Source organism: Balearica regulorum, chromosome 19 (genome assembly GCF_011004875.1).
Source record: "Balearica regulorum gibbericeps isolate bBalReg1 chromosome 19, bBalReg1.pri, whole genome shotgun sequence".
NCBI classification, from domain to species: domain Eukaryota; kingdom Metazoa; phylum Chordata; class Aves; order Gruiformes; family Gruidae; genus Balearica; species Balearica regulorum.
In genome coordinates, this window is record NC_046202.1 from 4,415,006 (window position 1) to 4,440,080 (window position 25,075).

Consider the following 25,075-nt stretch of genomic DNA (forward strand, 5'->3'; position numbering starts at 1 on the left):
GTTTTGATACCCTGTGACAAACCATTCCCCCATTCCCAAGAGCTTTTCGATGAGCTCCTGTTAGCAAAGCAGGGCAGATGCTGCCTCCTTCCATCTGACGCCGTCACTGCTGCGGCATGAGCAATGCTGGAGGTCTGAATCGATTCCTGTGTTTCAACAAGAGCTGGAGCCTTCACCTTGGGGCTTCTCTGCTTCAGGTGTTTTTCATTTGCTTCTACCTCTTCAGTGCATTGGCTGCCTTGGGAGAAATGAAATTGCAGCCAAAAAAAAAAAAAAAAAAAGATCAGTGCTAGGACTGCAGGGAGCAAGTGGTGGGTTACAGGTTCAGTGTGCTGCTGACTGCTGACCACCCCTCTCGTCTGAGGGACACCATCTAGAGAGTCACAGAAACAAGGCTGAGTCCCACAGGGAGGGAGCAGAGCCCGAGGCAACAGGGCGATGGAGGCTGAGACCAGGTGGGGCTGACACCACTCATGCAGACAGCAGAGACCCAAAACTCACCTTAGCCACCACCGCTGCCACAATCCCCAGCAGGGCCAAGATGACCAGTCCAATCTGACCCTTGTTAAACCGCTTCAAGAGGAAGAACTTGGCCCAATCCACCTTCTTCTGGCTGCCAGGTGGGTACCGGAGTTTGTTCACAAACTCCATCTTCAGGTCTTTGATCAAGCAGGCACGGCGGTGGGAGAAGGTCTCAAAGCTGTGCTTGCCGTGGTAGGCGCCCATCCCACTGTCACCTGAGGGACACAACCCAGGCAGGTCACACCATGCACGGTGACAGCCGTATTTCTTAAATTCTGTTTGGCATCCCCCAGGACACAGGGAAAGCTTGGTTGTGGTGCTTCTCACACCTGGAGCAGCTGCTCTGTTCCCCAAGGATAGAAAGGAACAGGCTCTATCATTTCAAGCAGTGGGACACAAGGAGGATGTTCAGCAACCTGCCATCAGAAACACCCAAGACCTCAGCCCTCTACCCACAGCCGTGCTGTCTCTGCCACAAAGCCATGAGCCTGTCAGTGACCGTGGAAACTCAACCAGCCACTTGGCCACAGGCAACTTCATCCCGTTCCCCAGCACAGGAGAACCAGAGCTGCAGCCAGATGTGCCAGAAGGTTTTCCTCTCCCACTGGCACCAACAGTGCTCCAACCGGGTCAGAGGCTGCTGCTGGGAGATGGAAACCAGATGTATGGGATGGAGCAGGGACTTACCCACGCCGCCGAAGGGCAGATCCGGAATCATGGAGTGCATCAAGACGTCGTTGGCTGTCACACCGCCGCTGGAGGTCTCCGATATCACCTGTCTGATCAGCTATCCAGAGAGATGGCACAGATCAGGGGGAAATCAAGATGGGCCACCAAGACCATGGCATTTACCAGAGCAGGTGGGTGTCAAGGTGATGCTTGCATCCCGCTTTGTTGGGGGGGAAAGTCTGTGCCTTGTTCCTTGAGAGAGGCCAAGTTTACGTTACTTAAGCACAAGATCTGCCCAGCTGGAACAGCCACAAAATGAAAAGGCTCCATCCCAGCGGGACAGCTCGGAGACGGAGGTGCATTGGCCAGAGCCTGGGGTGCTCCTCAGCCCTCCCACCTAAAACACCTGGGGCTGTTGTGTCAGCACAAAGCCCTGACCTAAATTCCTGAGCTGGCACAAGAGGGCCTGGAGTGGGGGCAGAAGACATGCAAGGAACCAGCACCAAGCAGAATGGGCCAGCCAGCCGAGCTGCACAGGGAGCTGTACAAACCCAGAATCCTTCAGCAGGAGACCAGGAGGCTCCAGCAGCTCTGGGGACACTTGAGGCCTCCATGAGCCAAACGCTGCGACACTCGCGCAAAGATGAGACGACACAGGCCCTGCGGGGAGCCGTGCCTGGGACCGGCCACGTTCAGGCTTCAACTGTGCAGAGATGCTTCCGCCGGGGAGCACAACCCAGACCCACCTTCTTGTTGTTGGAGAAGACATACAGGGCAAGGGGCTTCTCCCGGCCGTTGATGAACTCAATGGCTTCGTCCACGCTCTTCACGGTCAGAATGGGAAGGACCGGCCCAAAGATTTCCTCCTCCATCACCTTTGACTCCGGAGAAACGTCGGTGAGGATAGTCGGTGCTGAGGCAAACGGGAGGGCAGGAAACGGCGTGAGCAGGACAGCAGACCTGGTCCATTGCAGAACCTCATCCCGGGCACGTACCACACGCCCCGAGCGAGCCACAGGCACGCACAGCCCCCAAAGGCACCCGCCACCACCTGCCCTCCCCACAACAGCTGCCAGGAGCACCTATGAAGCAGGACGCCTCATCGGTCTCTCCCCCGTGAGCGATCTTCTGGCCTTCCAGCAGGCCCAGGATCCTCTTGAAGTGATGCTTGTTGACGATCCTTTCGTAATCCGGAGACGACTTCACGTCTTCCCCGTAGAATTCCTGCCAAAGGGCACGGCAGAACCAAAGCGCTCAACAGGCTGTCACAACAGCCACAGCTCCAGGGCTGCAGCTACAGAACTGGGACCTCAGCTGTACCGGGGACAACTCCTGCAGCATGAGGAACGCCACGCTCACCTGCAGCGTTGCCTTGATATTCTCCACCACCTTGCTCTGGATGGACGGGTCGCAGAGGATGTAGTCCGGGGCGATGCAGGTTTGCCCACAGTTCATGTACTTCCCCCACGTTATCCGCCTACGGGGAAAGGGAGATGGTTTCTCCACGGTCAGTCCCTTCCCACGGCCCGGCTCATCGTGCCTGAGCGATGCCTGCCGTCCAGGGACAACAGCCCAGAGATGTCCGCCTGCCCCATGGCGTCCCTGCCCCACCGATGAGCCCCCGCCAAGGCCTTCAACAGCCTGACCTGCAGGCGACGGCCAGGTCGCAGTCCTTGTCGATGTAGCAGGGGCTCTTCCCACCCAGCTCCAGCGTGACGGGCGTCAGGTGCTTGGCGGCCGCCGCCATCACAATTTTGCCCACCGTGGAGTTGCCGGTGTAGAGGATGTGATCAAATCTCTGGGTCAGCAGCTCTGTTGTCTCAGGTACTCCTCCAGTGACCACAGGGTACAGCTCCTGCAGGGCGAGGGCGCTGGGGTCACCCCGACTCGGCGCTTCCCCGTGGCGCAGACAGACCCGGGGAGGGACACGGGGCCACACTCACCCGGTCAAGGTACTGGGGCAGCAGATCAGCCACCAGCCGAGCCGTGTTCTCGCTGATCTCCGACGGCTTCACCACCACGGCATTGCCTACAAGACAAACGCAGCGCGGCCACTGAGCTCTCGTGCTCCTCTCCCACCCGCGGCCCCATGGAGGACAGGGGCTGCGGCGGCTCCCCACCTGCTGCGATGGCCCCGATCAAAGGCTGCATCACCAGGACAAAGGGGTAGTTCCAGGCCCCGATGATCAGCACCACTCCCAGCGGCTCAGGATTGATGTAGGCCTCGTCCCGCATTGTCAGCAGGTTCTTCTTCACGGGCTGAGGGGCTGCCCAGGACGGCAGCTTCTCCATGGCCAGGGCCAGCTCCCCCAGCACACCCAGGATCTCGTGGCTGTATGCGTTGTGCCCACACTGCAACAAGAGGGAGCTTGGGGAGGGGGTGGCGAAGGTACCCACCTCCTGCACCCACCACGGCAGCCCAGGGAGGCATGGCAATGTCATCCAGGACCATGGCGGACACAGCAAGTCATCTGGCATGGCAAAGACAGCCCTTGGGGTTGATTCTTTCCTCAGGGCTGACCACTGTCCATGCGCAGACCTTGCCAACCCAGACCTTGTGCAGATCCGCCTTGATGGCTGCCAGGATCTCCTTCTCCTTCTCCTGCACCATCCGCTCCAGGGCCTTCAGCTGCTGCATCCTGAACTCCAGCGAGCGGCACCGGCCCGAGTTGAAGGCAGCTCTTGCCCACCCGACGACCTGCTGCATCTTCTCCATGGCTGCTCAGGGCTGCGGGCAGAGAGCGGCAAGACCCAGCTCACTACGAGGCCATCGAGGGCTGCTCAGGCCCAACATAGGGCAACCACCAAGAGATGTCCCACCTGGAGCAAGGCTGGGAGATGTTCTCCTCCCTGGGCAGCCTCCTGCTCCCAAGGCAACTGCTCAGGGCTCCCATCCTCCTATGGCCCCACCCTACCTGCACAGGGTCCACCAGCAGAGGACACCTCTCACGGCAACCCAGCATCTCTGGGGATGGCTGATAGATCCTGTTCTGCAGGTGCTTTCTCCTAGCTCAGGGTTACCCTTAAACCCACCAGCCACACCGCCCTCTGCTCACAGGGGTGTTCCCGAGGAACCGAAACACAGAGATGACCACGACCTTGGTAGGCAGCAGCCTGGAAGCACAGTTGTGTGCCCAGAGCCAGCCTGTGCCCATCTTCCCCGTAACTGCCCTTGCATGCCATCACAGAAAGATAACGAAACATTGCAGAGGTTTCATCCTGCTTCCTAGGGGCAGTGTTTCACTTTTTAGTCAGGATGAAATCTGCCTTCAGTCTCTGCCTAACCGAAGGAGACACCGAGGTTCCGTCGCAATTGTTAAAATCTGCCCTTCCCTGCCTGCTGCCACAGCTGTGTGACACAGCCCCGATCCTGACCAAGAAAGCAGATGACTCATTAAAAAAATGAAGGAAAAAAGAAAGTTACCTTCAGAGTAGCTTCTCTCCCCACCAGTCTCCCGGAGCAAGTGCAAGCAGGCGCAAGCCCTTCCCCGGCACGGCTCGGAGCGATCTCTCCTCCCACGAGGATAGCTGGCCCGGGCCCAGGGATCTCACCAGATACAAGACGCCCTTTACTCAGATATATCCTCACCCTGTGAATACACAAGCCCTGGATCGTTGCGTTCGCCTGGGGCAGTGACTCAGCAGCCCATGCGGGACCGCGAGACACCACGTGGCTTTGCTGACATTGGGCGCACGAGGCCGGGGGCGCGCTTTCACGTGCTGCAGCAGCAGCCGTCGGGAGCCAACGAACGCAGCCCGTGCTATCTATTGTCCGGATCTGAACAAACCCCAGGCTGGCAGCTCCTGCAGGTGGGAGGAACTCGAGATGGATTTGCACAGGACAGGAGGAAAAACAGTCCAGCTCCTCCACAGCTCCCAGCGCTGCCTCGCCCCACGCCCTGCCTGCCTCCGGGCACCGCTTTGGCAGCCTGCCTGTGCTCCCCAGCCAGAGCTACAGGGATCCTTCCCCAAGAGTGGGGAGGTCACCGTGCTGGGGACCCGCGCTCCTGCGTGGAGGCAGAGGCACTTCGCAACACACGTGTGATGTTTGGCCGAGCCGTGGCCAGAGCCAGGAGCAGCAGAGGATGGGCAGGATTCCCCAGGAGACTGCAGGGACTTACCACACTTGGTTTATTTAAATTCTCAGTGTTTATTTAGTACTTGCAAAATATATCATTAAAAAGGCTTAGCACATGGATTTTCACCAGACATGAAGAAATCCCATCTATTGCACAGTAAAGATATTTTTCTACCCTATATTAATTGCATTTAATAATATTTTTTAATTTTTACTTTAAATTTCTCCAGCATCCTCTCCCCAAGCTAGAACAAGACCCCTATTATCTCCCAGTGCAAGATTACAGCAGACCCGGAAGCTTGAACACAAAGGACTACACACTCTTTCAGCAATTGTTTTCCCTTGGAGAAATCTGACCAGGAACGGGTTTGTACTGGTTTTGACTGGGATGGAGTTTATTTTCATCATAGTTGCTAAGTTTCTTCATAGTAGGATGATGCTGTGTTTTGGATTTGCGACCAAAACAATGTTGGTAGCACACCTGTGGTGTGGCCAAACAGTGCTTGCACAGTGTCAAGGTCTCTCCATTTCTCACACCGTCCCACCAGCGCGTAGGCTGGGGTCGGCAAGAAGCGGGGAAGGGACACGGCTGGGAGAGCTGACCCCAGCTGACCAAAGGGATACTCCAGACCACATGACATTGTGCTCAGCTGTAAAAGCTGAGGGAGGACAGAAGAGGAAGACGGGGGGACACTGGGAGTTATGGTGTCTTGCCTTCCCACGTCACCGCTATGTGTGACGAAGCCCTGCCTTCCTGGGGATGGCTGAACATCTGCCTGCTGAGGGGGAAGTAATGAACAGATTCCTTAATTTGCTTGCTTGCATGCCCAGATTTCACTTTACCTATTACACTATCTTTATCTCAACCTACAAGTTTTCTTGCTTTTACCCTTCCGATTCTCTTCCCTGTCCCACTAGGGAGCGAGCGAGTGGTTGTGTGGACTCAGATGCCCACCTGGGCTAACCCACAACAGAGTACTGCGATTCCCGCTACTCTAAACAGGCCTGAAAGGTCTTTTCTATGAGAATAAGACACTCCTATCAGCAAAATACAGGCAGTGCAGGTATCATCTTTGTAATTTTCTAACTGCCAAACAATTGTTATGGGCACATGATGAAACCCAGAGCCCCATGAAGGAGCCTGCATCCCCTGGCCAGCTGCGGACGATTCTGGTTCAGAGAGATCCATGAACATTTCACCTCAATTAAACGACAAGGGGAACCTCACTAGGTTTATTCGTAACCATTGCTATTGGTAAAATGCATCAGCCAGCACAGCCTGTCTCAGACTCGTCACCAAGAGGGTGGTTGTTCGGAGCACAACAGAAGACAGACCATCCCAAAAACTGCAGGGAACACACTCTCAACCCAACGGCAGCTGAAACTTCAGCTCCTGTTTGTCACCGAAGGAAGGCAAGCAGCTTTGTGCAAGACACAGTGTGCGCGTCCCTGGAAGCGGCGCTCTGCGTGGCATGGGGTGGAGGTAGGGACTGGTATTTCTTGCTCTGCAGTCCTCCTTTTGAGAGCTTGTACCCACTGGTCCCTCTGTTTCAGCATGGATTTTTAGTAAACAGGAGGTCAGGCCTTCTCGTGGTTAGTGCCTCTCTAAGGCTACTCTGTGTGCTCAACAGCTCATGGAAATAACCCAGTACAAAAGAAAAAAATGACTTCTCAGCTTAAGGAAACAGACACAAAGCGAGCACTCAGAGTATGACTTGCACATGGCGCCTTCTCCTCTCTTCAGTAGTAAACCATCTGTGAAAGCAAAACACAACACCAACACCCTGTGAAGGATTTGCTGAAACGAAACCACCTCCCTTTCTAGAACAGCCTGAAGCACAGCCCCTTACTCAGGGCGACTTCCCCAGGGTCCAGCTTGCCTGCCTCCTGCCCCCTCAGCATGCACCGGCTGGTTACCTTGGGTGCTGTACGAGCTCCGAGCACTGCCAGGGAAAGCATCGTGCTCTGGCTCCAGGGGAAGCCGCCTGCAATCGCCACATTCACCACTCTTAAAAAGGCTTTGCCCGATCTCAAACCAGGTCTACACACAGGAGAAGAAAAAGGCTCCTACCTCACCGCGACAGCCACAGCAGTGCTCTGAAACCTGCTGCTCCTTAACACACACTGAGCCAGCCCAGCCTCTGCACAGCCAGCACAATCAAGAGGGCTTTTCTCTTCAGCACAGACTGGTGATTCTGAGAAAACCCAAATGATTTCAAGATGCCATGAGTTTCCCCCCCACCGCTGAGACGGCATTCACCTAGCCAGGGCCTGCCTCCCTGGCTGGCTCTCACACCTCATCCTGGACTCAAACTTGCAGGCAGGGTATCTCCTCCTGCTTAGTGGGCTCCTACACGTCTCCTCACAGCAGTAACAGCACAGAATGGACTGAAGGGCAGAGTCCTGATCCACCACCTCCTGCCCCCTCAGCCACTGCTCCCTTAAGCTCACTAAACCCCCAGGACGCACAGTTGAGCCTTGCAAGGAGCAGCCAGCACAGGCGCATGTAGTGCCTGGCCCGCCAGCTGCGGAGAACCAACAGCGATCACACTTGGAGTTTTACATCTTACCCCTCCACCTCAGGAGGCATCTCGAGTCCTCCAGCCAGCACCAGCAGGCTTCTGCCTCTGGCAGAGAGGGGAGGACACCCCACCCTTCCACACTACCCAGCCAGAAACAGGGGAAGAAATGGAAATAATTGAGCTAAGGTCAGATGGGGGCTGCACCTGGGTGAGGAAGAGCTTGTCATAGACTTTGGGATCTCCCTTCCCCAGGGTGCCATGGCACAAAGCCACAGCTGGCTGGGCTAGGCTGTGGAACAGCTCACAACGCTGCTGAAGAAAGTCTTGGAATTCAAACCACTCCTAACCTGTCCAAAATCTACCAACCTCTGCCTCTGGAGGGAGGGTATCACCTACCAAGGCAGAGCAACAAATAGTACAGCAGCCTAGGACATGTCTCTGAGGACATTTCTATACTAGATATCACTTGCCAGAGTGAGAAGCAGATCTTGATACTTTCAGGTGGGCCAGATATGGTAAGTGTCAAGACAGAAAAAAAGGCCAGGCTCTAAGAAAGGGCTGCAGTTGCAAAGAGCGAACTTGCAGAAGACCCATGAATCACACATGCACTCACACAGATAGCAAAGACCCAAAACTCACCTTTGCCACCACCGCTGCCACAATCCCCAGCAGGGCCAAGATGACCAGTCCAATTCGGCCCTTGTTAAACCGCTTCAAGAGGAAGAACTTGGCCCAATCCACCTTCTTCTGGCTGCCAGGTGGGTACCGGAGTTTGTTTGTACCCTCCATCTTCAGGTCCTTGATCAAGCAGGCACGGTGGTGGGAGAAGGTCTCAAAGCTGTGCTTGCCGTGGTAGGCGCCCATCCCACTGTTACCTGAGGGACACAACCCAGGCAGGTCACACCACAAGTTCAGCCAGTCACACCTTTGGCCACTTGAGGCCACCAGCAGGGCAAGAAGCAGCACAGGAAAATTTCAGTTGCTTGCCAGCTGCACTACACAGTTTAAAAGCACAACTTCTCCCCTCTATTCCTGCAGAGAGGACAACGGATCCTTCCTCTCTGCCACACTACTTCTGTACCCTTCTTCCCCACCCTGTTTTCAGTACATGCTCTCCAGTACTGTGTTGTGTCCTTGTACGTGCTGTTCCCTATGCCTTGGAGCTGTCTCCAGCTCCTCCCTGGATTTAGCTTCCTCTCAAAGCAGCACGCCAGGTCTCTGAGATCTGATGCTGCCATGTGTGAAAGGTTTCCTGAGGAGCCCTGCAGGGTACACCTCTGTTTTTCAGTTCCAGTGACAGCAAGTGCCATTCGCAACAGCAGAACGCTGCTGGTTCACAGTCAGCTTGTAAACACTTTTAACTCTTCTGCAAAACTCCCACAGGCTGTTCCGTAACCTGTTCCAATCCTCCCCAAGCTGAAGTCCTACCCTTCTTCCTGCAATTACTGCTAATCACTCCGATTTCAGCTAATGTTTTTATTGCACCTTTGACATCAGTCTGCACTAAATGCTTCCACCTTCCCCAGAACACACTCAAAGGTTCTTTCCCTTGTGGACCCTGTCCTTATGTACTCCCAGAATTTGTTATTGTTATTGAAACCGGCTACACAGAGACCCTTTGGCTGTAGCAGGTGCAGGGGTACCTGCACATAAACCAACTTCTGCTGTGTCCTGTGTCACACCTTCCATCAAGTCACAATGCTTAAGGAGCTCCAGTGACTTACCAACACCACCGAAGGGCAAGGTTGAGAGGAAGAAATGCATGATGACATCATTTCCAGTAACACCCCCACTGGAAGTTTCCGAGATGACTCTTTTGATTAACTGACAAAAGAAAAACAAACAAACAAAACATTACAAAGGCCCAGAAGAGACCAGACCATGTGACTGAGCAGGATGGGGAGCTATGAGCCAGCTGGCCATCATGTTCACTCTCTGGCTAACAACTCGGACAAGCCCTCTCCGTGCAGTATTAAGTCAAGGAAAGTGGGAAAGTTCAGAGGAAAGATGGGAAAGATGGAAACCTAGAAGCTCACCTCCCTAGCAATTAATTAAAATTAAACTAAATGAATCATGAAAGACTACATGGCACCAAAGAGGAAATTTAGCTTTTTATGCTTCTATTTCACAGCCATGCAAACGCAAAGCATTTCAGCAGACCAGGAGGCTCCAGCAGCTCTGGGGACACTTCAGGCCTCCATGAGCCAAACGCTGCGACACTCGTGCAAAGATGAGACGACACAGGCCCTGCGGGGAGCCGTGCCTGGGACCGGCCACGTTCAGGCTTCAACTGTGCAGAGATGCTTCTGCCAGGGAGCACAACCCAGACCCACCTTCTTGTTGTTGGAGAAGACATACAGGGCAAGGGGCTTCTCCCGGCCGTTGATGAACTCAATGGCTTCGTCCACGCTCTTCACGGTCAGAATGGGAAGGACCGGCCCAAAGATTTCCTCCTCCATCACCTTTGACTCCGGAGAAACGTCGGTGAGGATAGTCGGTGCTGAGGCAAACGGGAGGGCAGGAAACGGCGTGAGCAGGACAGCAGACCTGGTCCATTGCAGAACCTCATCCCGGGCACGTACCACACGCCCCGAGCGAGCCACAGGCACGCACAGCCCCCAAAGGCACCCGCCACCACCTGCCCTCCCCACAACAGCTGCCAGGAGCACCTATGAAGCAGGACGCCTCATCGGTCTCTCCCCCGTGAGCGATCTTCTGGCCTTCCAGCAGGCCCAGGATCCTCTTGAAGTGATGCTTGTTGACGATCCTTTCGTAATCCGGAGACGACTTCACGTCTTCCCCGTAGAATTCCTGCCAAAGGGCACGGCAGAACCAAAGCGCTCAACAGGCTGTCACAACAGCCACAGCTCCAGGGCTGCAGCTACAGAACTGGGACCTCAGCTGTACCGGGGACAACTCCTGCAGCACGAGGAACGCCACGCTCACCTGCAGCGTTGCCTTGATATTCTCCACCACCTTGCTCTGGATGGACGGGTCGCAGAGGATGTAGTCCGGGGCGATGCAGGTTTGCCCACAGTTCATGTACTTCCCCCACGTTATCCGCCTACGGGGAAAGGGAGATGGTTTCTCCACGGTCAGTCCCTTCCCACGGCCCGGCTCATCGTGCCTGAGCGATACCCGCCGTCCAGGGACAACAGCCCAGAGATGTCCGCCTGCCCCACGGCGTCCCTGCCCCACCGATGAGCCCCCGCCAAGGCCTTCAACAGCCTGACCTGCAGGCGACGGCCAGGTCGCAGTCCTTGTCGATGTAGCAGGGGCTCTTCCCACCCAGCTCCAGCGTGACGGGCGTCAGGTGCTTGGCGGCCGCCGCCATCACAATTTTGCCCACCGTGGAGTTGCCGGTGTAGAGGATGTGATCAAATCTCTGGGTCAGCAGCTCTGTTGTCTCAGATACTCCTCCAGTGACCACAGGGTACAGCTCCTGCAGGGCGAGGGCGCTGGGGTCACCCCGACTCGGCGCTTCCCCGTGGCGCAGACAGACCCGGGGAGGGACACGGGGCCACACTCACCCGGTCAAGGTACTGGGGCAGCAGATCAGCCACCAGCCGAGCCGTGTTCTCGCTGATCTCCGACGGCTTCACCACCACGGCATTGCCTACAAGACAAACGCAGCGCGGCCACTGAGCTCTCGTGCTCCTCTCCCACCCGCGGCCCCATGGAGGACAGGGGCTGCGGCGGCTCCCCACCTGCTGCGATGGCCCCGATCAAAGGCTGCATCACCAGGACAAAGGGGTAGTTCCAGGCCCCGATGATCAGCACCACTCCCAGCGGCTCAGGATTGATGTAGGCCTCGTCCCGCATTGTCAGCAGGTTCTTCTTCACGGGCTGAGGGGCTGCCCAGGACGGCAGCTTCTCCATGGCCAGGGCCAGCTCCCCCAGCACACCCAGGATCTCGTGGCTGTACGCGTTGTGCCCACACTGCAACAAGAGGGAGCTTGGGGAGGGGGTGGCGAAGGTACCCACCTCCTGCACCCACCACGGCAGCCCAGGGAAGCAAGGTAAATTTTGCTAGTTCAAAGTCTCTGCCAGGGCACTCACTGGTAGTGCTGCCCCATTACTGGTGGATTCCCAACAGAAGATGGTCAGTCCCAGCGTGTGGGTCTTAGTGTGAGGCAGAAGCCAAAACCTGACAGACAGGACATGCCTTCACAGTCCTGGTTCAGACTAGCTCCTTCTTAGCAATGGTGGCAGCAGACCTGGGCAGGCCACAGTGACAGCCAGGACCACAGGGCACATCAGCAAAAGCCACCTGGCATGGCCAAGGCAGCCCTTGGCCTTCCCACTTTCCCTGCCAGGCTGACCACTGTCCGCATACAGCAGAAGGGAAGCCCCCACCCTCGCCGACCCAGACCTTGTGCAGATCCGCCTTGATGGCTGCCAGGATCTCCTTCTCCTTCTCCTGCACCATCCGCTCCAGGGCCTTCAGCTGCTGCATCCTGAACTCCAGCGAGCGGCACCGGCCCGAGTTGAAGGCGGCTCTTGCCCGCCCGACGACCTGCTGCATCTTCTCCATGGCTGCTCAGGGCTGCGGGCAGAGAGCGGCAAGACCCATCTCACTACTGGGCCTCCCTGCTACAGACGGAAATCAAACTTTCCCACAAACATTGGAAAACCACCAGCTGCAACCCCACCTCCCCAGCTCAAGGGCGGATATCTGCTCTCATTCAGTCCTATCTCTGCCCTATCTTTCTGAACTCTTAATTTGCTGCAGTTTGTGATTTAGGAAAGTTTGAAGAGGAGCACAGGGAGCAAACATCAGTACATCAGCAAGGGTGTCACACAGGCAACCGCAGGGCCTGGCAGGGGCGGAGGTCAGGAGACAGCCCACCCCGCAGCCCGGCACCGAGCGCTGCCCACCCAGCCGGGCCCCCTCCGAGGAACCCCAGCGACCCCCGAGCGCCAGCCTTGCTAAGGCGACGCCTCCCCGACCGCTGCCCTTCCGCCGCCCCCCCCCCGGGAAGGGCCCGCAGCCCCCGGGAAGGCCCCGCCGCCCACCCGGGTCTCCGCTCGCCTCAGCCGCTTCCGCCTTCCGCTCACGTGACGGCGCCTCCCTCCCCCCCCGGGCGGGGCGCGCGCAAGAGAGCCAAGTCTGTCAGGGAGAACGGGCCAGCGAGTGGTGAAAACACAGGTGGGGGTTATAGGGGGCAAAGTGAGCAACAGGAATAGCCTGGCCGGGACAGTCAAATTAACCTTGGTACAGCATTCGTGTGGGAAACAAACCAAAAAAACCCGACCCCCGCGGCCCCGGCCCGGCCCCGGGTTCTGGCCGGTGGTTAACGGGCCGGCCCCGGAGGAGGAGAGCGGGGGGGGGGGGGGGGGGGGGGGGGGGGGAAGCCGAGCGGCCCCGCGGCGGTGGGTGGAAGCGGCTGTGCCAGGCTGCTGAGCCCTTCCGCCACCGGGCAGGGCCGTTGCGGCAGTATCGTTTGCTGCAGAGGTAGCGGCGGGCAGGAGCCAGAGCAGCGTCCTTCAGCCGGAGGCATGAGCTTAGAGAGCACAAGGGAGTTTGGCGAGAGCGTAAGTTAAGAGAGGAAAGAGCAAAAGAGCAGAGCGGGGTGAGGAACGCGAACCGGCAACCCCCGGCCACAGGAGCCGGGCAGGGCCCCCGGGAAGAGGCAGCGGGCTGCACCGCCAGTACCTTGATTCCCACCGTCAGGGATGCTCCTTCCCTCCTCCCAACACCTCCGCTTCTGCGGGCTGCGTTGCAGGAGTGCCGGCTGCTCGCAAAGGCTGCCGGTGCCCGCGGGCTCCCCGGGACCTCCGGCCTGCCGGGGGCGGGACTGGGTCTGGCACAGCCTGGGGCCCAGCAGCTAGTGAGACACCGACAGCTGTGGGGCAGAGAAGCGCATTGCGAGAGAACTTGGGGGAGCAAAGTCCCCGTCCCCCCCTCCCCGGGGTTCCTTATCTAAGGAGGGTAAATGCCACCAGGCAGTTTTACCCCTCGGTTTTCCCCTGCGCAGCAAATGTTGGGTGAACTCAGCGAGCACCTCATCTTCAGGCAGCGTTTCCGAGCCCGAGTGCTGGTGAAGGGATCATGGTGCCCTTCTAGCAACCTCCTGCTCGGGTGGGAGAGCCAAGTCTGTCAAGGAGAACGGGCCAGCAAGTGCTGAAAACACAGGTGGGGGGTTATAGGGGGCAAAGTGAGCAACAGGAATAGCCTGGCCAGGACAGTCAAATTAACCTTGGTACAGCATTCGTGTGGGAAACAAGCCAAAAAAACCAAAAAAGGCAGGGCAAGGAGCTGAGACAAAGCTGGGCTCATTCCAGTTAGAAATAGTTCTGCCCCAACTTGTTCTAAGACATGCAAGAGGATTATTTGAAAATTACACCCAGGTTGTTCCGCGCTACTGTTTCTGACACGTTCTTACAGAGGCCATACGTGTATTGCTAATGCTCCTCAGCCAGCTAAATCCCTGCCCACAACACACCTCTGTGACTCGCAGGGCTGGCAGCCGGGTGCTCGTGCCCAGGAGATGGGGCTAGCACGGAGCACGCGCTCCCCCCCCCCCGCAAAGTTTCATGATGTTTTCCCAACTCAGTGTGGCTCTCCGAAGCTGGGGCTGCACTTTAGCTCAGCAGGGCGTGCCTGAGCCGCAACTCTCCCCAAACACAAAGCCTGGCTTTCCTGAAGTCAGTTGGCTTTGCTAACAACTCGCAGGCTGCGGCTCAGCCAGCACGTGAACATTTCACAAGCTATTGCACAAATCTCAGCAGTAAACAGGCTGCCGTGGAAAAGAATGACAAGAGCAACTGCCAATACTTGCACGCAGAAGGTGACGTGTGAAATTAAAACAGGCTGGGCTTGACGGAGCCCTTGCACTGTGGTATGTGAAAAGGAGCTGGGTTTGCGTTAAAGACGATGGGTAGGAGAGGTGGCAATGTTCCCCGCAGGAGCATTACCTGATGCAAAAATGCTGTCCTTGATCCTGTTAGCATCCTTGCAGGCACAGCAGGTTGGAGCTCCCTCCAGGCACCACACTGTCTGGAGGTGCAAGGAAAATGAGATAAGGAATTAATGCTACTGCAGTCGAAGTAAAAGCCTTTGAGCTCTCAGCACGGAGTATTACATTGTTCCTGGGGAACCTGCTGCAACGCATCCTCTGCAGGCAGCGTGCCCACCAAGGGACGCCTGCAGGAGCGGGGAGACAGTTATTTACCTACGTTTGCCAGAGTGGCCATTCTCTAGAGCCTGTAAAATTCTCAGCTTTCAGCCCGAGGGTTTTCATGCCACAGCAGTGCTTCTTGTGCTTGATGTCACACACAGGAGGCAAACATCCCAGCTCCCAGTTCATCCCAGTGGCCAGCAGGCCAGTGCTGTGCCACACTTTCGCAGAAACCTGGTCTTGAGGCTCCTTGGTATTCGCAGAAATGAGAGCAGCAGCGTGCTGCATCCCGGGAGACCGTCTCTTTTGGTCCTTGTCAAGGACATCTTTTAGCCAATTATGGACAGGAAGCATGGCTGAGGGAGTTTTAAGTGTTGCAAAATATCAGCTGAGTCTCCCTGGAGCGGCTGGGTGAGACATGTGGATTTCAGGGAAGCGTGGGATCTCGAGTGAAATGGAAGAATGCCCCAGCCAGCACCCGGTGAAATGCACGGTCTGTGGCGTGCTCCCCACGCCTAGGAGCTGACAGTATTTTCTATTTTTATTCAGTCACTGAGAAACAATAAGGGAGGGCACTATTTATGGGAAAGTAATTGAACTCTAGAGGAATCAGGAGGTAAGCAGTGCTGGGGGTGTTCTAATCCCCAGGGCTACACTTACAGCAGCAGGGGAGCCTGCTCAATAAAACATCTCCTCTCCCCCCCATTCCTCACAGCCCCTTGCTCTTGCTCCCCTCTTGGAGTCAATTATAGCAAGGCACTGCGGCGAGACAGGCTCCTGCCCTGCACGGGGCCTGGGGAGCATGCCTTCATGCTGCTGCTCCTTGCCCTGCTCCCACAAGCATCCAGCAGAACCTGGGGAAGGAGGACTTTGGTTTAGAAGATAAGCTGTGCAGTATTTGGTTTCAAGAGTCCACCAAATAACACAGCTAATCAATAAATGTCTCTCTAGCTTGCACACCACGCTCACAGAACTTCAAGTTTTTAGCTAGGTGGAAGTTCCTTAATTTCTCCTTAAATGCCTACCTAGCCTAGAGCTCCAAATGTTTTCTAAAAGTCACACAGTCAGGCCAGTGGCACAAGACGACGGGCAGATACAGAAGCCCAAACAGCACTCAATCATAAAAGCGGGTACAGAAGATTAACAACGGGGAGAGGTTTTAAAGAACCTACACGAACAAATGCAGCTCAGTTCATTTATGGCATCACTTGTTTTGAAAGCTGTGGCTGATCTCACATTTGCAAGAACAAGATACTGTGTAGTACAGAGCCATGGTCTGTGGGCTGCATTGTAGACATAGCTGGGGCCATGGAAAATTTGAAAGCGAGACAAAGAAACAATGAAAATGATTGGCACAAAGACTGCAACAAGACTCAACAGCACCACTGGCATTTAGTTTGCTTTCAGCCAAAGAGGAGGGGGAAGCCTGCCACATACAAAAGCCTATTGAAAAGGTGTTTCTCTGAAGAAGCAGTGCCAAGACTTAGTTAGACTGGGCTCCAGCTGACTTAAAGACCTCCAGAGAGGGGTTACTGAGCTGTGCTTCACTCATCTACAGAAAGGAGGAGCTATGTGGGCACTTACTAAAAAGCCACAGCTGGGGTATGGCTCAGGTTGGACTGCGAAGTTCAGGATAAAAGGAGATTTATTTAAAGACTTAAAAGGCATCCTGGACAGTCAAAAAATAGTGGCAAGCAGAGATCAGACAAAAAAAGCCAAAGGATCAAAATTATAAAAAACCCCCCATACACAAAAAATACCACAAAACACACACAAAATAGGAGAGGAAGCAGGAGTCAAACAGGAGCTGGGTCACGAGCCAGATCATGAGCCAGCCTATCTGAATTTCAAAGCCTCAGCAAGGTTTGAAAGCAGCAGCATCCAGCTTTACTTGCTCTAGATGAAAAAGCAGGCTTCCCCTTTCAGTGCAGCTGGGCTGTGCAGTGTTGTGAGACCAGTGGATCACAACAGTTACTGCCTCTGAACCCAGGCGTGACCATGGTAATAGGTTGACATTGCTGTCTGAGAAAATAGCAAGAACTATGCAGAACATAATGAGTCCCAGAACAACTTACACCTCTCAACTGAAAAATGCTTCAGAATAAATCACGGTATCTTAGTTGCAAGTTAAATTAACTAGATTTCATTCTCTATCAGCAGAAGGGCTGAGAGTTCAACTTCTGGATTATAAAAAGCAAGAAATGTCAGAATCAAAATCCGTTTTAGATTCCTCTGTCGACGTTATACATTATGAAGAGTAGAACAAGTACAGAACATGGTTCTCTTGAGTAGATGCTAGAGGGCTGAACTAGAAAAGCAGCACACCAAATATCTCCTTTCAAGTTCTATCATTCAAAAGGCTGAAAAAAAGTATTTGGTAGAAACAAGCACCTGCTGTTCAGTGCAGAGAGCCAGACAGAGGACAGCTTCAGGATCTTTGTGGAGTAAGTTTATGCAGAAAGACAGGCCATGAACATTGGTCTCCTCCTCCCGAGAGCAGCAAACAAGAATAGCCCTTTTCTTCTCCTCCTGTTTGTGCAGCTGTAGTCTTGCTGGCAAGAGTGGAAGGAGAATGAGCTTGAATCCTGAGGAAAAAAAAAAAAACAAACCAACAAAAAATAGTGAGTTCCTGGGAAAAGCAGCCTATCTCCTAGACTTGTGCACTAAAGCTTTTGCTTTGTTCCTAGATTCATGTTCAGGCATATCATTAGCATTCCCTGTTCACTCCTTCCTCATCCTCTTTTATTGTTATGTGCCAGTTACAAGCGTAGGGTTTGGGTTTTTTTTAAATAATAAAACAGGAAAAAATTGATAGTACAACTAAGAAATACAACAGCCACACACCAGCTACCACAGCACACCTCAGCCAAGGACAGGATAGTAGCTACAAGGTGGACAAAGCCTGTTTTTTGTAAGGCCTGGATTGAAATTGTAATTTACTGCCAGTTTTTGTCAATTGGCTCTGTACATGCTGTTTTGGCAGCCCAGACAGCTCCTCTTTGCTAGAGGCACCTTGTTGAAAGAACATACAGCTGTTACCCAGGAACCTATTTACCATATTTGTTTTCAAATCCAAGTTTTTTTTTAAAAAGGCAGGGTAAATTGTTTTCCTAAAGCAAGGGAAAACAAACGTGGAGACACTTTGTGCCAGAGCTATCCAGAGATAACGAACTCAAGCATGTCATCCCATCCTGCCCTGGTGACATGTCCAACTGCAGAGGTGAGCATCTCTTCATCCAAGAAGGGAACATTCAGCAACTTGGTTTAGCCAGCCAAGTACAAACTGGGTTTTTTGGGTTTTTTTGGGTTTTGGGTTGGTTGGTTTGGTTTTTTTTTTTTTGAAGTTAATACCATTGGCCTTCGGTTACAGAGACGCAGAAACTCGGTTTTACCATAGAAACACTTCTAGTGTCAGTATTTATTTTACCTTAATATACATTTATACAGGCCATAATAAAAAGGCTATTACGCAACAGTTCAGTGAGTTATTACCTAGTTTCAAGAATAATGCATGCAATTACAAAGGAGAGGTAGAAACACCGTATTAAAGACCTAAAAATACAAACATTATATAAACAAACACTTTCAAATTAACTGTTGGAATTTCATACAGATAAATAAGGTAAAAAGTACATTACTCTGTCAAAGTAAAGGAAACACATGGTTATCTGAACACTGAAACAATATTTTGATGTGTAAGCCCTGTACAACTTTGTCAAATAGTTCAAACCACTGTGTTTAAAGAGGATTAAAATGATTTTGTCCTGGAGAATGGTTTATTCAAGTATCCAAGCAGTTGAGTAACAAAAAAAGTCCCAAAAATAAAGTATAGGAACCATTTCCAGAGAAGCTGATCTGCCTATATACTTTGCAAATCACTGTCCTGATGATCTCATGGGATGCTTGAAATGATGATGCCTATAAGGCTAAATGAAGCTTCCCACCTCTCCCCCAAAATGCACACAAAATAATCCTGATTTTTCACACACAATATGTAGATATTCTACATCAACTTATCAGCATCTCAAACCCCAACATTATTTTCTGGTTTTGCATGGTTCCTTGCAGAACCTTTCAGTTTACAGTATTTATTGTAATACTGCCCAAGAAACAAACTACAGAGAACTGTCATTACACCCCTAGAGACTGCAGGCATTAATGCACATATCACATGCACAACAAAAGATGCAACCAAATCTATATAAAAAGCAACCAACCAGCAACTCAACATTGCTATTACTGAGAAAGTCCAGAGCAGTAGTTACTCAAGTATTAGACAAATAGGTATAAAATGGAAAGGTTCACATGAATACAAGTTTGTACAGTTTGTTTGAAAGTCTTCTAGAAGCTACATTTGAAATTTTGAAAAGTATTTTATGTACACTGAAATGAAATTCAGCCAAGTCCATTGTGCCTTCTTTCTCTTAAATTTTTTTTTATACAGTTCTTCAAAAATGAATATACAGTTGCTTTAGTAAATTAGTGCAAAACAAAATATTTTGGAAGAAGATCATCAAATTGTATCCACATCAGCTGAAAACCCACTGGGATTTTGCACAGATGGAGCACAATTTCTTCCATTACCATCTTTCCCCCATGTGAAAGAGCACTTTCTCGCCATCCCTTCATATGACAAGCTGAGCCATGTTTACAACATGTGAGCTCCGATACAAGCCAGCTTAGCCCCAAAAGCTTCGAACAGCACTTGTACATGGTTAGGGTTTCCCAAATTCACTCCGCCACATTTTACTGACAACTTAAAAATATCTGTCACAAACTTTTGAGGGAATCTTCTGACGGAAATGTCTTTTTGTACCTGATGCAGAAGGATCCACTCTCTCTATAAACCTCACGAGGATAAAAACAACCCTGATCATTCAAGTCAAAGCACACGTACAAGGATCAGTTTGAAATGTGAAGACAGATTCTTTTAAAATTCTGTTTCTAGGAAGAAAAAGGAGCTGCTGGATTGGTAAGGCAAGTGTACTTTTGGAATTTTTCCTCTTTGAATATGCTGCTGTTTCTTTGGTAGTCACCACAGAAATGTAAGAATCATCTTCCACGTGGGGCAGAACAAGGACAACAATTAAGCTGTAGTGAAAAGTGCAGTATCACTGATGTGGTCCCTTATGTTCACACCATCTGGTCCTCGGGATATTCCTACTGCTCATATACAGCCACTGTGCTGTAGCAAAGTGCAGAAAGCCTTCGCTCAATGCTAGATTTATCTGCAAACAGAGAGAGGTAAAATAGGCGATGACTTCAGTATTATTTTATAATGCATTAACTCCATGTAATTTTCAGTATTTTCCTTACTCAACATGAACTTACACTTGTGTACATTTTCTATATCTGCAGGATCTTGCAGTATTTTAGTCAGTCCTTCCAGCAGCAAGGCTGCTTTGTGATATCGATATGTGATATCTTCAGTTTGCTGAAACATCTCATCCAGAGCTGCTGACTGAACCTGGAATCATTCAGGAGATGCAGTTACATAAACTGCATTAGGCAAGTAATTAATTGAAAGATTCAAAACGAAGGATATAAAAGTGTCATTAAGAAATTATGTTTGAGCCTTAATTTAGCTGATTTGTTTTTATAATGAAGTCTGACAGAATATAGCGCCTGTACTGTATTAGCCAAGGATAATCTGCACATACAAGCTATAAAAGCACTTTTTGATCTTTTGTGTTTGCACGTGTTACAACAACGTATGAATAAATATGCTTGTTCTTATACCTACATCCCTTGTAAAGACGACAAATTAATTGTGCACAACTACACCATTATCAGGGTTAAGCACAACATTCACCAGTATCTTTTGTGTGACATCTATGTTAAAAAAAAGACTTCCCTCTCACTAAAAAAGCAGTTCAGTTTCCTGTATGGTTACTGCATCTGCTCCATGGCAGATACAGTGTTTATCAATTACATGAAAAGCTTCCCCACGCTTGCTTTGTATGGACAGGCTGATGTTCCTCAAATTGACCCAGCAGATTGCTGAAGCTGCTTCTGTAAGCCTTACTCTGGCTGAGGCTTCAGCACGCAGGGCTGCTGTGTGGCTGAGGAGTTCACTTCCTAGTGTTTATGTACCGAATGTGCTGATGGAGGGGAAACGTCCCTGAGGAACAGTATCTGCCAGGAACTTTAGCCACAGTTAAAGCAGGGCAGGAGTGAAAGACTAACAAAAATTACCACAAACAGAATTCTGGAAACATATATTCTATTTTCTGGTTATGCAGAAGAGGTACGCAAGAAAAGGAAGCAATTCATCTCAATGTCCTATCGTTTAGGTAAAAGGAGTGGCTTACCATTTCTACAGCACAGCTGTAGATGAGTTTCTCTGCAGTTACACTGTTGATTTCATCAATGAATCTTTGCTTGTCTGAAAAGAAACGATTCAACTTTTCCGTCAATTTCTTGCACATGCCGATACAGAATTTGTATCTCTCATTGAGGCTTTTCACAACTGGAAGCAAGGTAAGAAGAAATTAAAAAAAACCCCAAACACAATCAATCAATAAACCCCACACAACCAAACAACAACATAACCTAAGTTCAGCTTTTCCCAGCACTAGCAAAGTCAATCTGTTTAAACTTGTGCTTTTAATGTTTATTTACTCTGCCACTTCTACGAATAAAGTATATATCAAGTAACATCCATTTCAAGTTAATAACTGCCCATTTCTTAACAGTTTCTAGCTGTATCTTTGTTTACTATCAGAATTGTGGAATTGTACATATCTACAATTCTCTTGTACAGAGGAAAACAAACAAATGTTGCAACTTAAGGTTCTTGAGTGATGTATCAGCGAAGAAAATTCACAAGCAAAGCAAATTAAATTATATTGCATCTACCTTGCTTAACAGCAGTGGATGGGTTCAGTTTCCCCGATTTGACCTGTGCTTTGGCAAGATGCAGAGAAGATGCAAGTAACTGGGCGGCTTTCATATACAACACCAGCTGCTCTACTTGTCTAAGAAGGGGAGGGAGAAAAAAGTATCAAACCACCTTTCTTGAACACACCTCAAGCCATGGGCACATACCACTTTTTAATCACAACCCTACATAGGGCCCAGCAGCAGCTGAAAAGGAAGACAGATGTTTAAAATGCAACTCCACCCCTCCCTTCCCTTCACAAACACTCTGTCATGGGTTGAGAGTACATCTGCTGATCTAGTAGCTGCAGCAGCAAATAAAAACTGCTTTAATGCAGACATTTTAAAAAGGAACACTTATTTGTGGGGACTAACTGCCCGAGGTCAACGTCTTACCACAAGCGACTGAGTGTACTTTTCTTGCAGCATCATTTCCTGTGCCCCTGGAATTCTCAGTTGTGAAAACACTTTGCAGGGTTTTTTTTTTTGTTGTTGTTGGGGGGTTTTGTTTGGGTTTTTGGTTGGTTTTTTTCAGGAAGAAGGCAGGAAGTGGAACTGCCCTTTCCCACCACTCCAAGTTTCTCATATTTCTCCTTGCTTTTGGTTTTATATTAGGGCTGATTGGTTCCACTGGAAAAAGGTCAATTTGGACACTCCTTTCTCTTTCCCAGCCTCCCCCTCAGTGCTACTGCTTCAGCCTGGTCAACAGGAACAGATGAGGGCTCAGGTCTGCCAGAAGCTCATACACAAATTTCCCAAGTCTAGAAATACAGTGCTGCACCTCAAGCTGCAACTCCTCACCACTTTCCCCAACTTATGTGGCAGGCCAGAAAACACTGTCCTTTTATTTGTCTGCTGGCAAATATGTCCCTATACTTTGCTGTTTCTGATCTGTCTTCCGTTGTTAAAAACTTATTCCTATAAAATATTCTATATGGTAAAACAATCACTCCCAACAAAAAAGGCACAGTTTGAATACATTTTATAGGTATTTAATATTCACTAATTCCCTTGATACTATTTGACCACCTACTTACCCCCATTCCTTGCTTAGCTGGCTGATCTGATCAACAACTATGCTCTCTTGGATTTGGTACAGCGATACTGCAGAAGTACACAGGTCTGGGTTTCCTCCTCTGACTGCAGTCAGATCCAGAACACATTCTGTAAATGTCAGCATCATGTTTAGATGACGCAGTGTATCTGTATGTTCTCTCTGTCAGAGGGAAAGACGACAACAATTTAACCATTATAAGCCATAAAGCAAACAAGTACACTTAAAACTCTTGCTAATCATTTGAGAATTTCTTGGTATGTCAATTCTATGCAGAAATCACACTGTAGTAAATCCAGCACTAGGGACTACAGAACCAAATGGGTCCAAACAGATCAACAGGTATTAACTTGTTTTCTCTTTGTTAATGACTTCAAGATACTGTAGCTTATACTTAAGAGTCTTTCAACAAAGCCAAAAGGAATTGGGACACAGAATTCTGTGTTTGTTGAAACCTGAGCAACTAAAGGAATGACAAGTGGGACATATTACTTGTTATTATATTATCAGCAACCCAAAAGTATGCTCGGCACTTGTATGAGAAGCCAGGAGGAACATTTGGCTTTTATTATATAAACAGACTTGACACCTACAAAAGAACCGATCAAAAGCTTCATACTTATCTGCTTCACTCTAATTTACACTTAGATCTAGAATTATATTGTGTTAAAAGGTAGCTGTTGCCAAAGTTTACAATTTAAACTAAACAACTTCAATCTGAGCTAACAAATCACTGTTTCTTGGTGACTAAAACAGATACTACATGCATAGTCTCCGCTCAGAAAAAAAAAGAGTTAGCCTTCAAAACTAATCAAACATATGTTAGCAATATTTATAATCTTTTCATTAGTAATGCAGGTCTAAGTACATTTTAAACTCTATCTGTGGGAAGAATACAGTGTACTGTCAAACATTCATGTTACAACATATAGCTTCAATAGAAATCCAAACACCTTCCAGCAAGATGTGAATGAGAAAACAGAACAGCAATCTGTCTTGAGAGATTTACAGTCCAAGGATAGCAGTCTGGTGAAAGACCATCCCAATTTGCATTTTAAAGTGTCACTCCTCCACACATCTAAAAAAAAAAAAAAAAATGACACTCTTCCCACAAGTAGGATTTAACGTCATCCACTGACTGCAAAGAAGCAGTTAAAAACAATGCCCAGAGGAATATTGCGACTGTCAGCACCCATGTCCAGAGACTTGGCGTTCAAACAGAGGCCTCTCTGGAAGGCTCTGGTGAACAAAAGCAGTCGTGTTCCTTTGGTTACCTATTCAAATGCGTGAAATGCCAGGAATAATTACCAAAGAGAAACTGGCCACAATTGATACAGGAATATTTTCAAGATCTTAAAAAGGAACATGTGAGATAGTGAGGAGGAAACTACTAAGTGCACTGAGCAGTCCTGTTTTTACCATGTCTCTGTTTTAGCAGCATTATACATTATAAAACATTAAATTATTTTTTCTATACCTCCATTAAAGTTTCCTCAGGCAATTCGGGAGCTTCAAAAGTGATAAAGCCCTCTAAGCTGGGAGGCGAAGTACCATAAGGCATGTACTTCAGACTCGGAGCTGCCTCGGCTCCCGGAGGAGAAGAACCCATATAAATACCAGGAGGAGAGCCCATATATACACGGCCACTAGTAGAGCAGAGAGACCCTCCAGAACTGTTTGATCCAACTACAAGAAAAATAACAGACACATTCAGTCTAATAGGTTGTTCCATCTCGCAGCGCTGGGGCTGCAGATGATAGCAAATGACAAATCAGTAGTCATCACAGATTCACTCTTGGGAGGCTCTCCTCATTGTTCCTTGCATCGCTCTGTAGAGAATGCGAAGGCTACACCTTAAATGAACAGTGACGATTTATACTACAGATTCTGGAAAATGGCTGACAAGGATTCCAAGGCAGAGAGTCCAACAGTACAGACCAAAGGTTGTGCTATAGTTCCCAAAAGCACACTGCTGCAGACTCCTCCTTGTCCTGAACAGATGAAGGCCTTTACCTTGAGATCTTTGATATTTGGCAACATAGCTGACATTGAAATGCAGCCAGCTCACACTCCTTGTGTGTTGTTTCTGGTACCATGCACAGCAGCAGGCAAAAACATGGAATCAGAAATCTAACCTTCTCTCTCCACCTTTGTCACAGAGATCTATTATACTCCCTGTGGTGAAGTAAAGCTGTGTACACAGGAGGTTACACACTGCTGTACTGTAAAT

The 25,075-nt window shown here is 50.4% G+C and overlaps 3 protein-coding genes across 8 annotated transcripts in view; all 3 read right to left on the minus strand.

Annotated features, from left to right (window-relative positions):
* Positions 1-171: 171 nt before the first annotated feature.
* On the minus strand, positions 172-4,921 carry LOC142604572 (aldehyde dehydrogenase family 3 member A2-like). 2 transcript variants are annotated; one of them, XM_075771836.1, is made up of 11 exons: positions 4,616-4,921; positions 3,746-3,919; positions 3,312-3,543; positions 3,135-3,220; positions 2,838-3,046; positions 2,551-2,668; positions 2,274-2,415; positions 1,938-2,104; positions 1,210-1,309; positions 502-737; positions 172-238 (listed from the first exon to the last, which is right to left on the minus strand). In XM_075771836.1, exons 2-11 carry the CDS (start codon positions 3,905-3,907, stop codon positions 215-217), a joined length of 1,476 nt encoding a protein of 491 aa, XP_075627951.1. In that variant the 5' UTR covers positions 3,908-3,919; positions 4,616-4,921; the 3' UTR covers positions 172-214. The 2 variants fall into 2 exon arrangements, with proteins under 2 accessions (XP_075627951.1, XP_075627952.1); XM_075771837.1 differs by having other exon boundaries at positions 176-234; positions 4,616-4,725.
* Positions 4,922-5,321: 400 nt separating this feature from the next.
* Positions 5,322-13,893, minus strand: LOC104637519 (aldehyde dehydrogenase family 3 member A2-like). 4 transcript variants are annotated; one of them, XM_075771835.1, is made up of 12 exons: positions 13,448-13,598; positions 12,164-12,327; positions 11,499-11,730; positions 11,322-11,407; positions 11,025-11,233; positions 10,738-10,855; positions 10,461-10,602; positions 10,125-10,291; positions 9,516-9,615; positions 8,431-8,666; positions 7,341-7,464; positions 5,322-7,024 (listed from the first exon to the last, which is right to left on the minus strand). In XM_075771835.1, exons 2-11 carry the CDS (start codon positions 12,323-12,325, stop codon positions 7,384-7,386), a joined length of 1,533 nt encoding a protein of 510 aa, XP_075627950.1. In that variant the 5' UTR covers positions 12,326-12,327; positions 13,448-13,598; the 3' UTR covers positions 5,322-7,024; positions 7,341-7,383. The 4 variants fall into 4 exon arrangements, with proteins under 4 accessions (XP_075627950.1, XP_075627946.1, XP_075627948.1 ...); XM_075771831.1 differs by lacking the exon at positions 13,448-13,598 and adding an exon at positions 12,808-12,849; XM_075771833.1 differs by lacking the exon at positions 7,341-7,464 and having other exon boundaries at positions 13,448-13,893.
* Positions 13,894-18,298: 4,405 nt separating this feature from the next.
* Positions 18,299-25,075, minus strand: part of ULK2 (unc-51 like autophagy activating kinase 2) — a 41,295-nt gene continuing 34,518 nt past the window's right edge. For both annotated transcript variants that reach the window (XM_075771906.1, XM_075771907.1), the window contains 6 exons: positions 24,323-24,531; positions 22,829-23,007; positions 21,771-21,889; positions 21,224-21,381; positions 20,244-20,379; positions 18,299-20,140 (listed from right to left, as the gene is read on the minus strand). In XM_075771906.1, coding sequence (XP_075628021.1) covers positions 20,073-20,140; positions 20,244-20,379; positions 21,224-21,381; positions 21,771-21,889; positions 22,829-23,007; positions 24,323-24,531 — 869 coding nt within the window. In that variant the 3' untranslated portion in view covers positions 18,299-20,072. The remainder of the gene's footprint in view (positions 20,141-20,243; positions 20,380-21,223; positions 21,382-21,770; positions 21,890-22,828; positions 23,008-24,322; positions 24,532-25,075) is intronic.

Coding starts and splice junctions, on each gene's coding strand:
- LOC142604572 (XM_075771836.1), bottom strand. CDS start 3,907: ATGGAGAAGATGCAGCAGGTCGTCGGGTGGGCAAGAGCTGCCTTCAAC. Junction 2,669..2,837: donor GACCTGGCCGTCGCCTGCAG/GTCAGGCTGTTG, acceptor CTTTCCCCGTAG/GCGGATAACGTGGGGGAAGT. Junction 239..501: donor TGGCAGCGGTGGTGGCTAAG/GTGAGTTTTGGG, acceptor ATTTCTCCCAAG/GCAGCCAATGCACTGAAGAG.
- LOC104637519 (XM_075771835.1), bottom strand. CDS start 12,325: ATGGAGAAGATGCAGCAGGTCGTCGGGCGGGCAAGAGCCGCCTTCAAC. Junction 9,616..10,124: donor TCTTCTCCAACAACAAGAAG/GTGGGTCTGGGT, acceptor TTCTTTTGTCAG/TTAATCAAAAGAGTCATCTC. Junction 8,667..9,515: donor CTTGCCCTTCGGTGGTGTTG/GTAAGTCACTGG, acceptor TGTGTCCCTCAG/GTAACAGTGGGATGGGCGCC.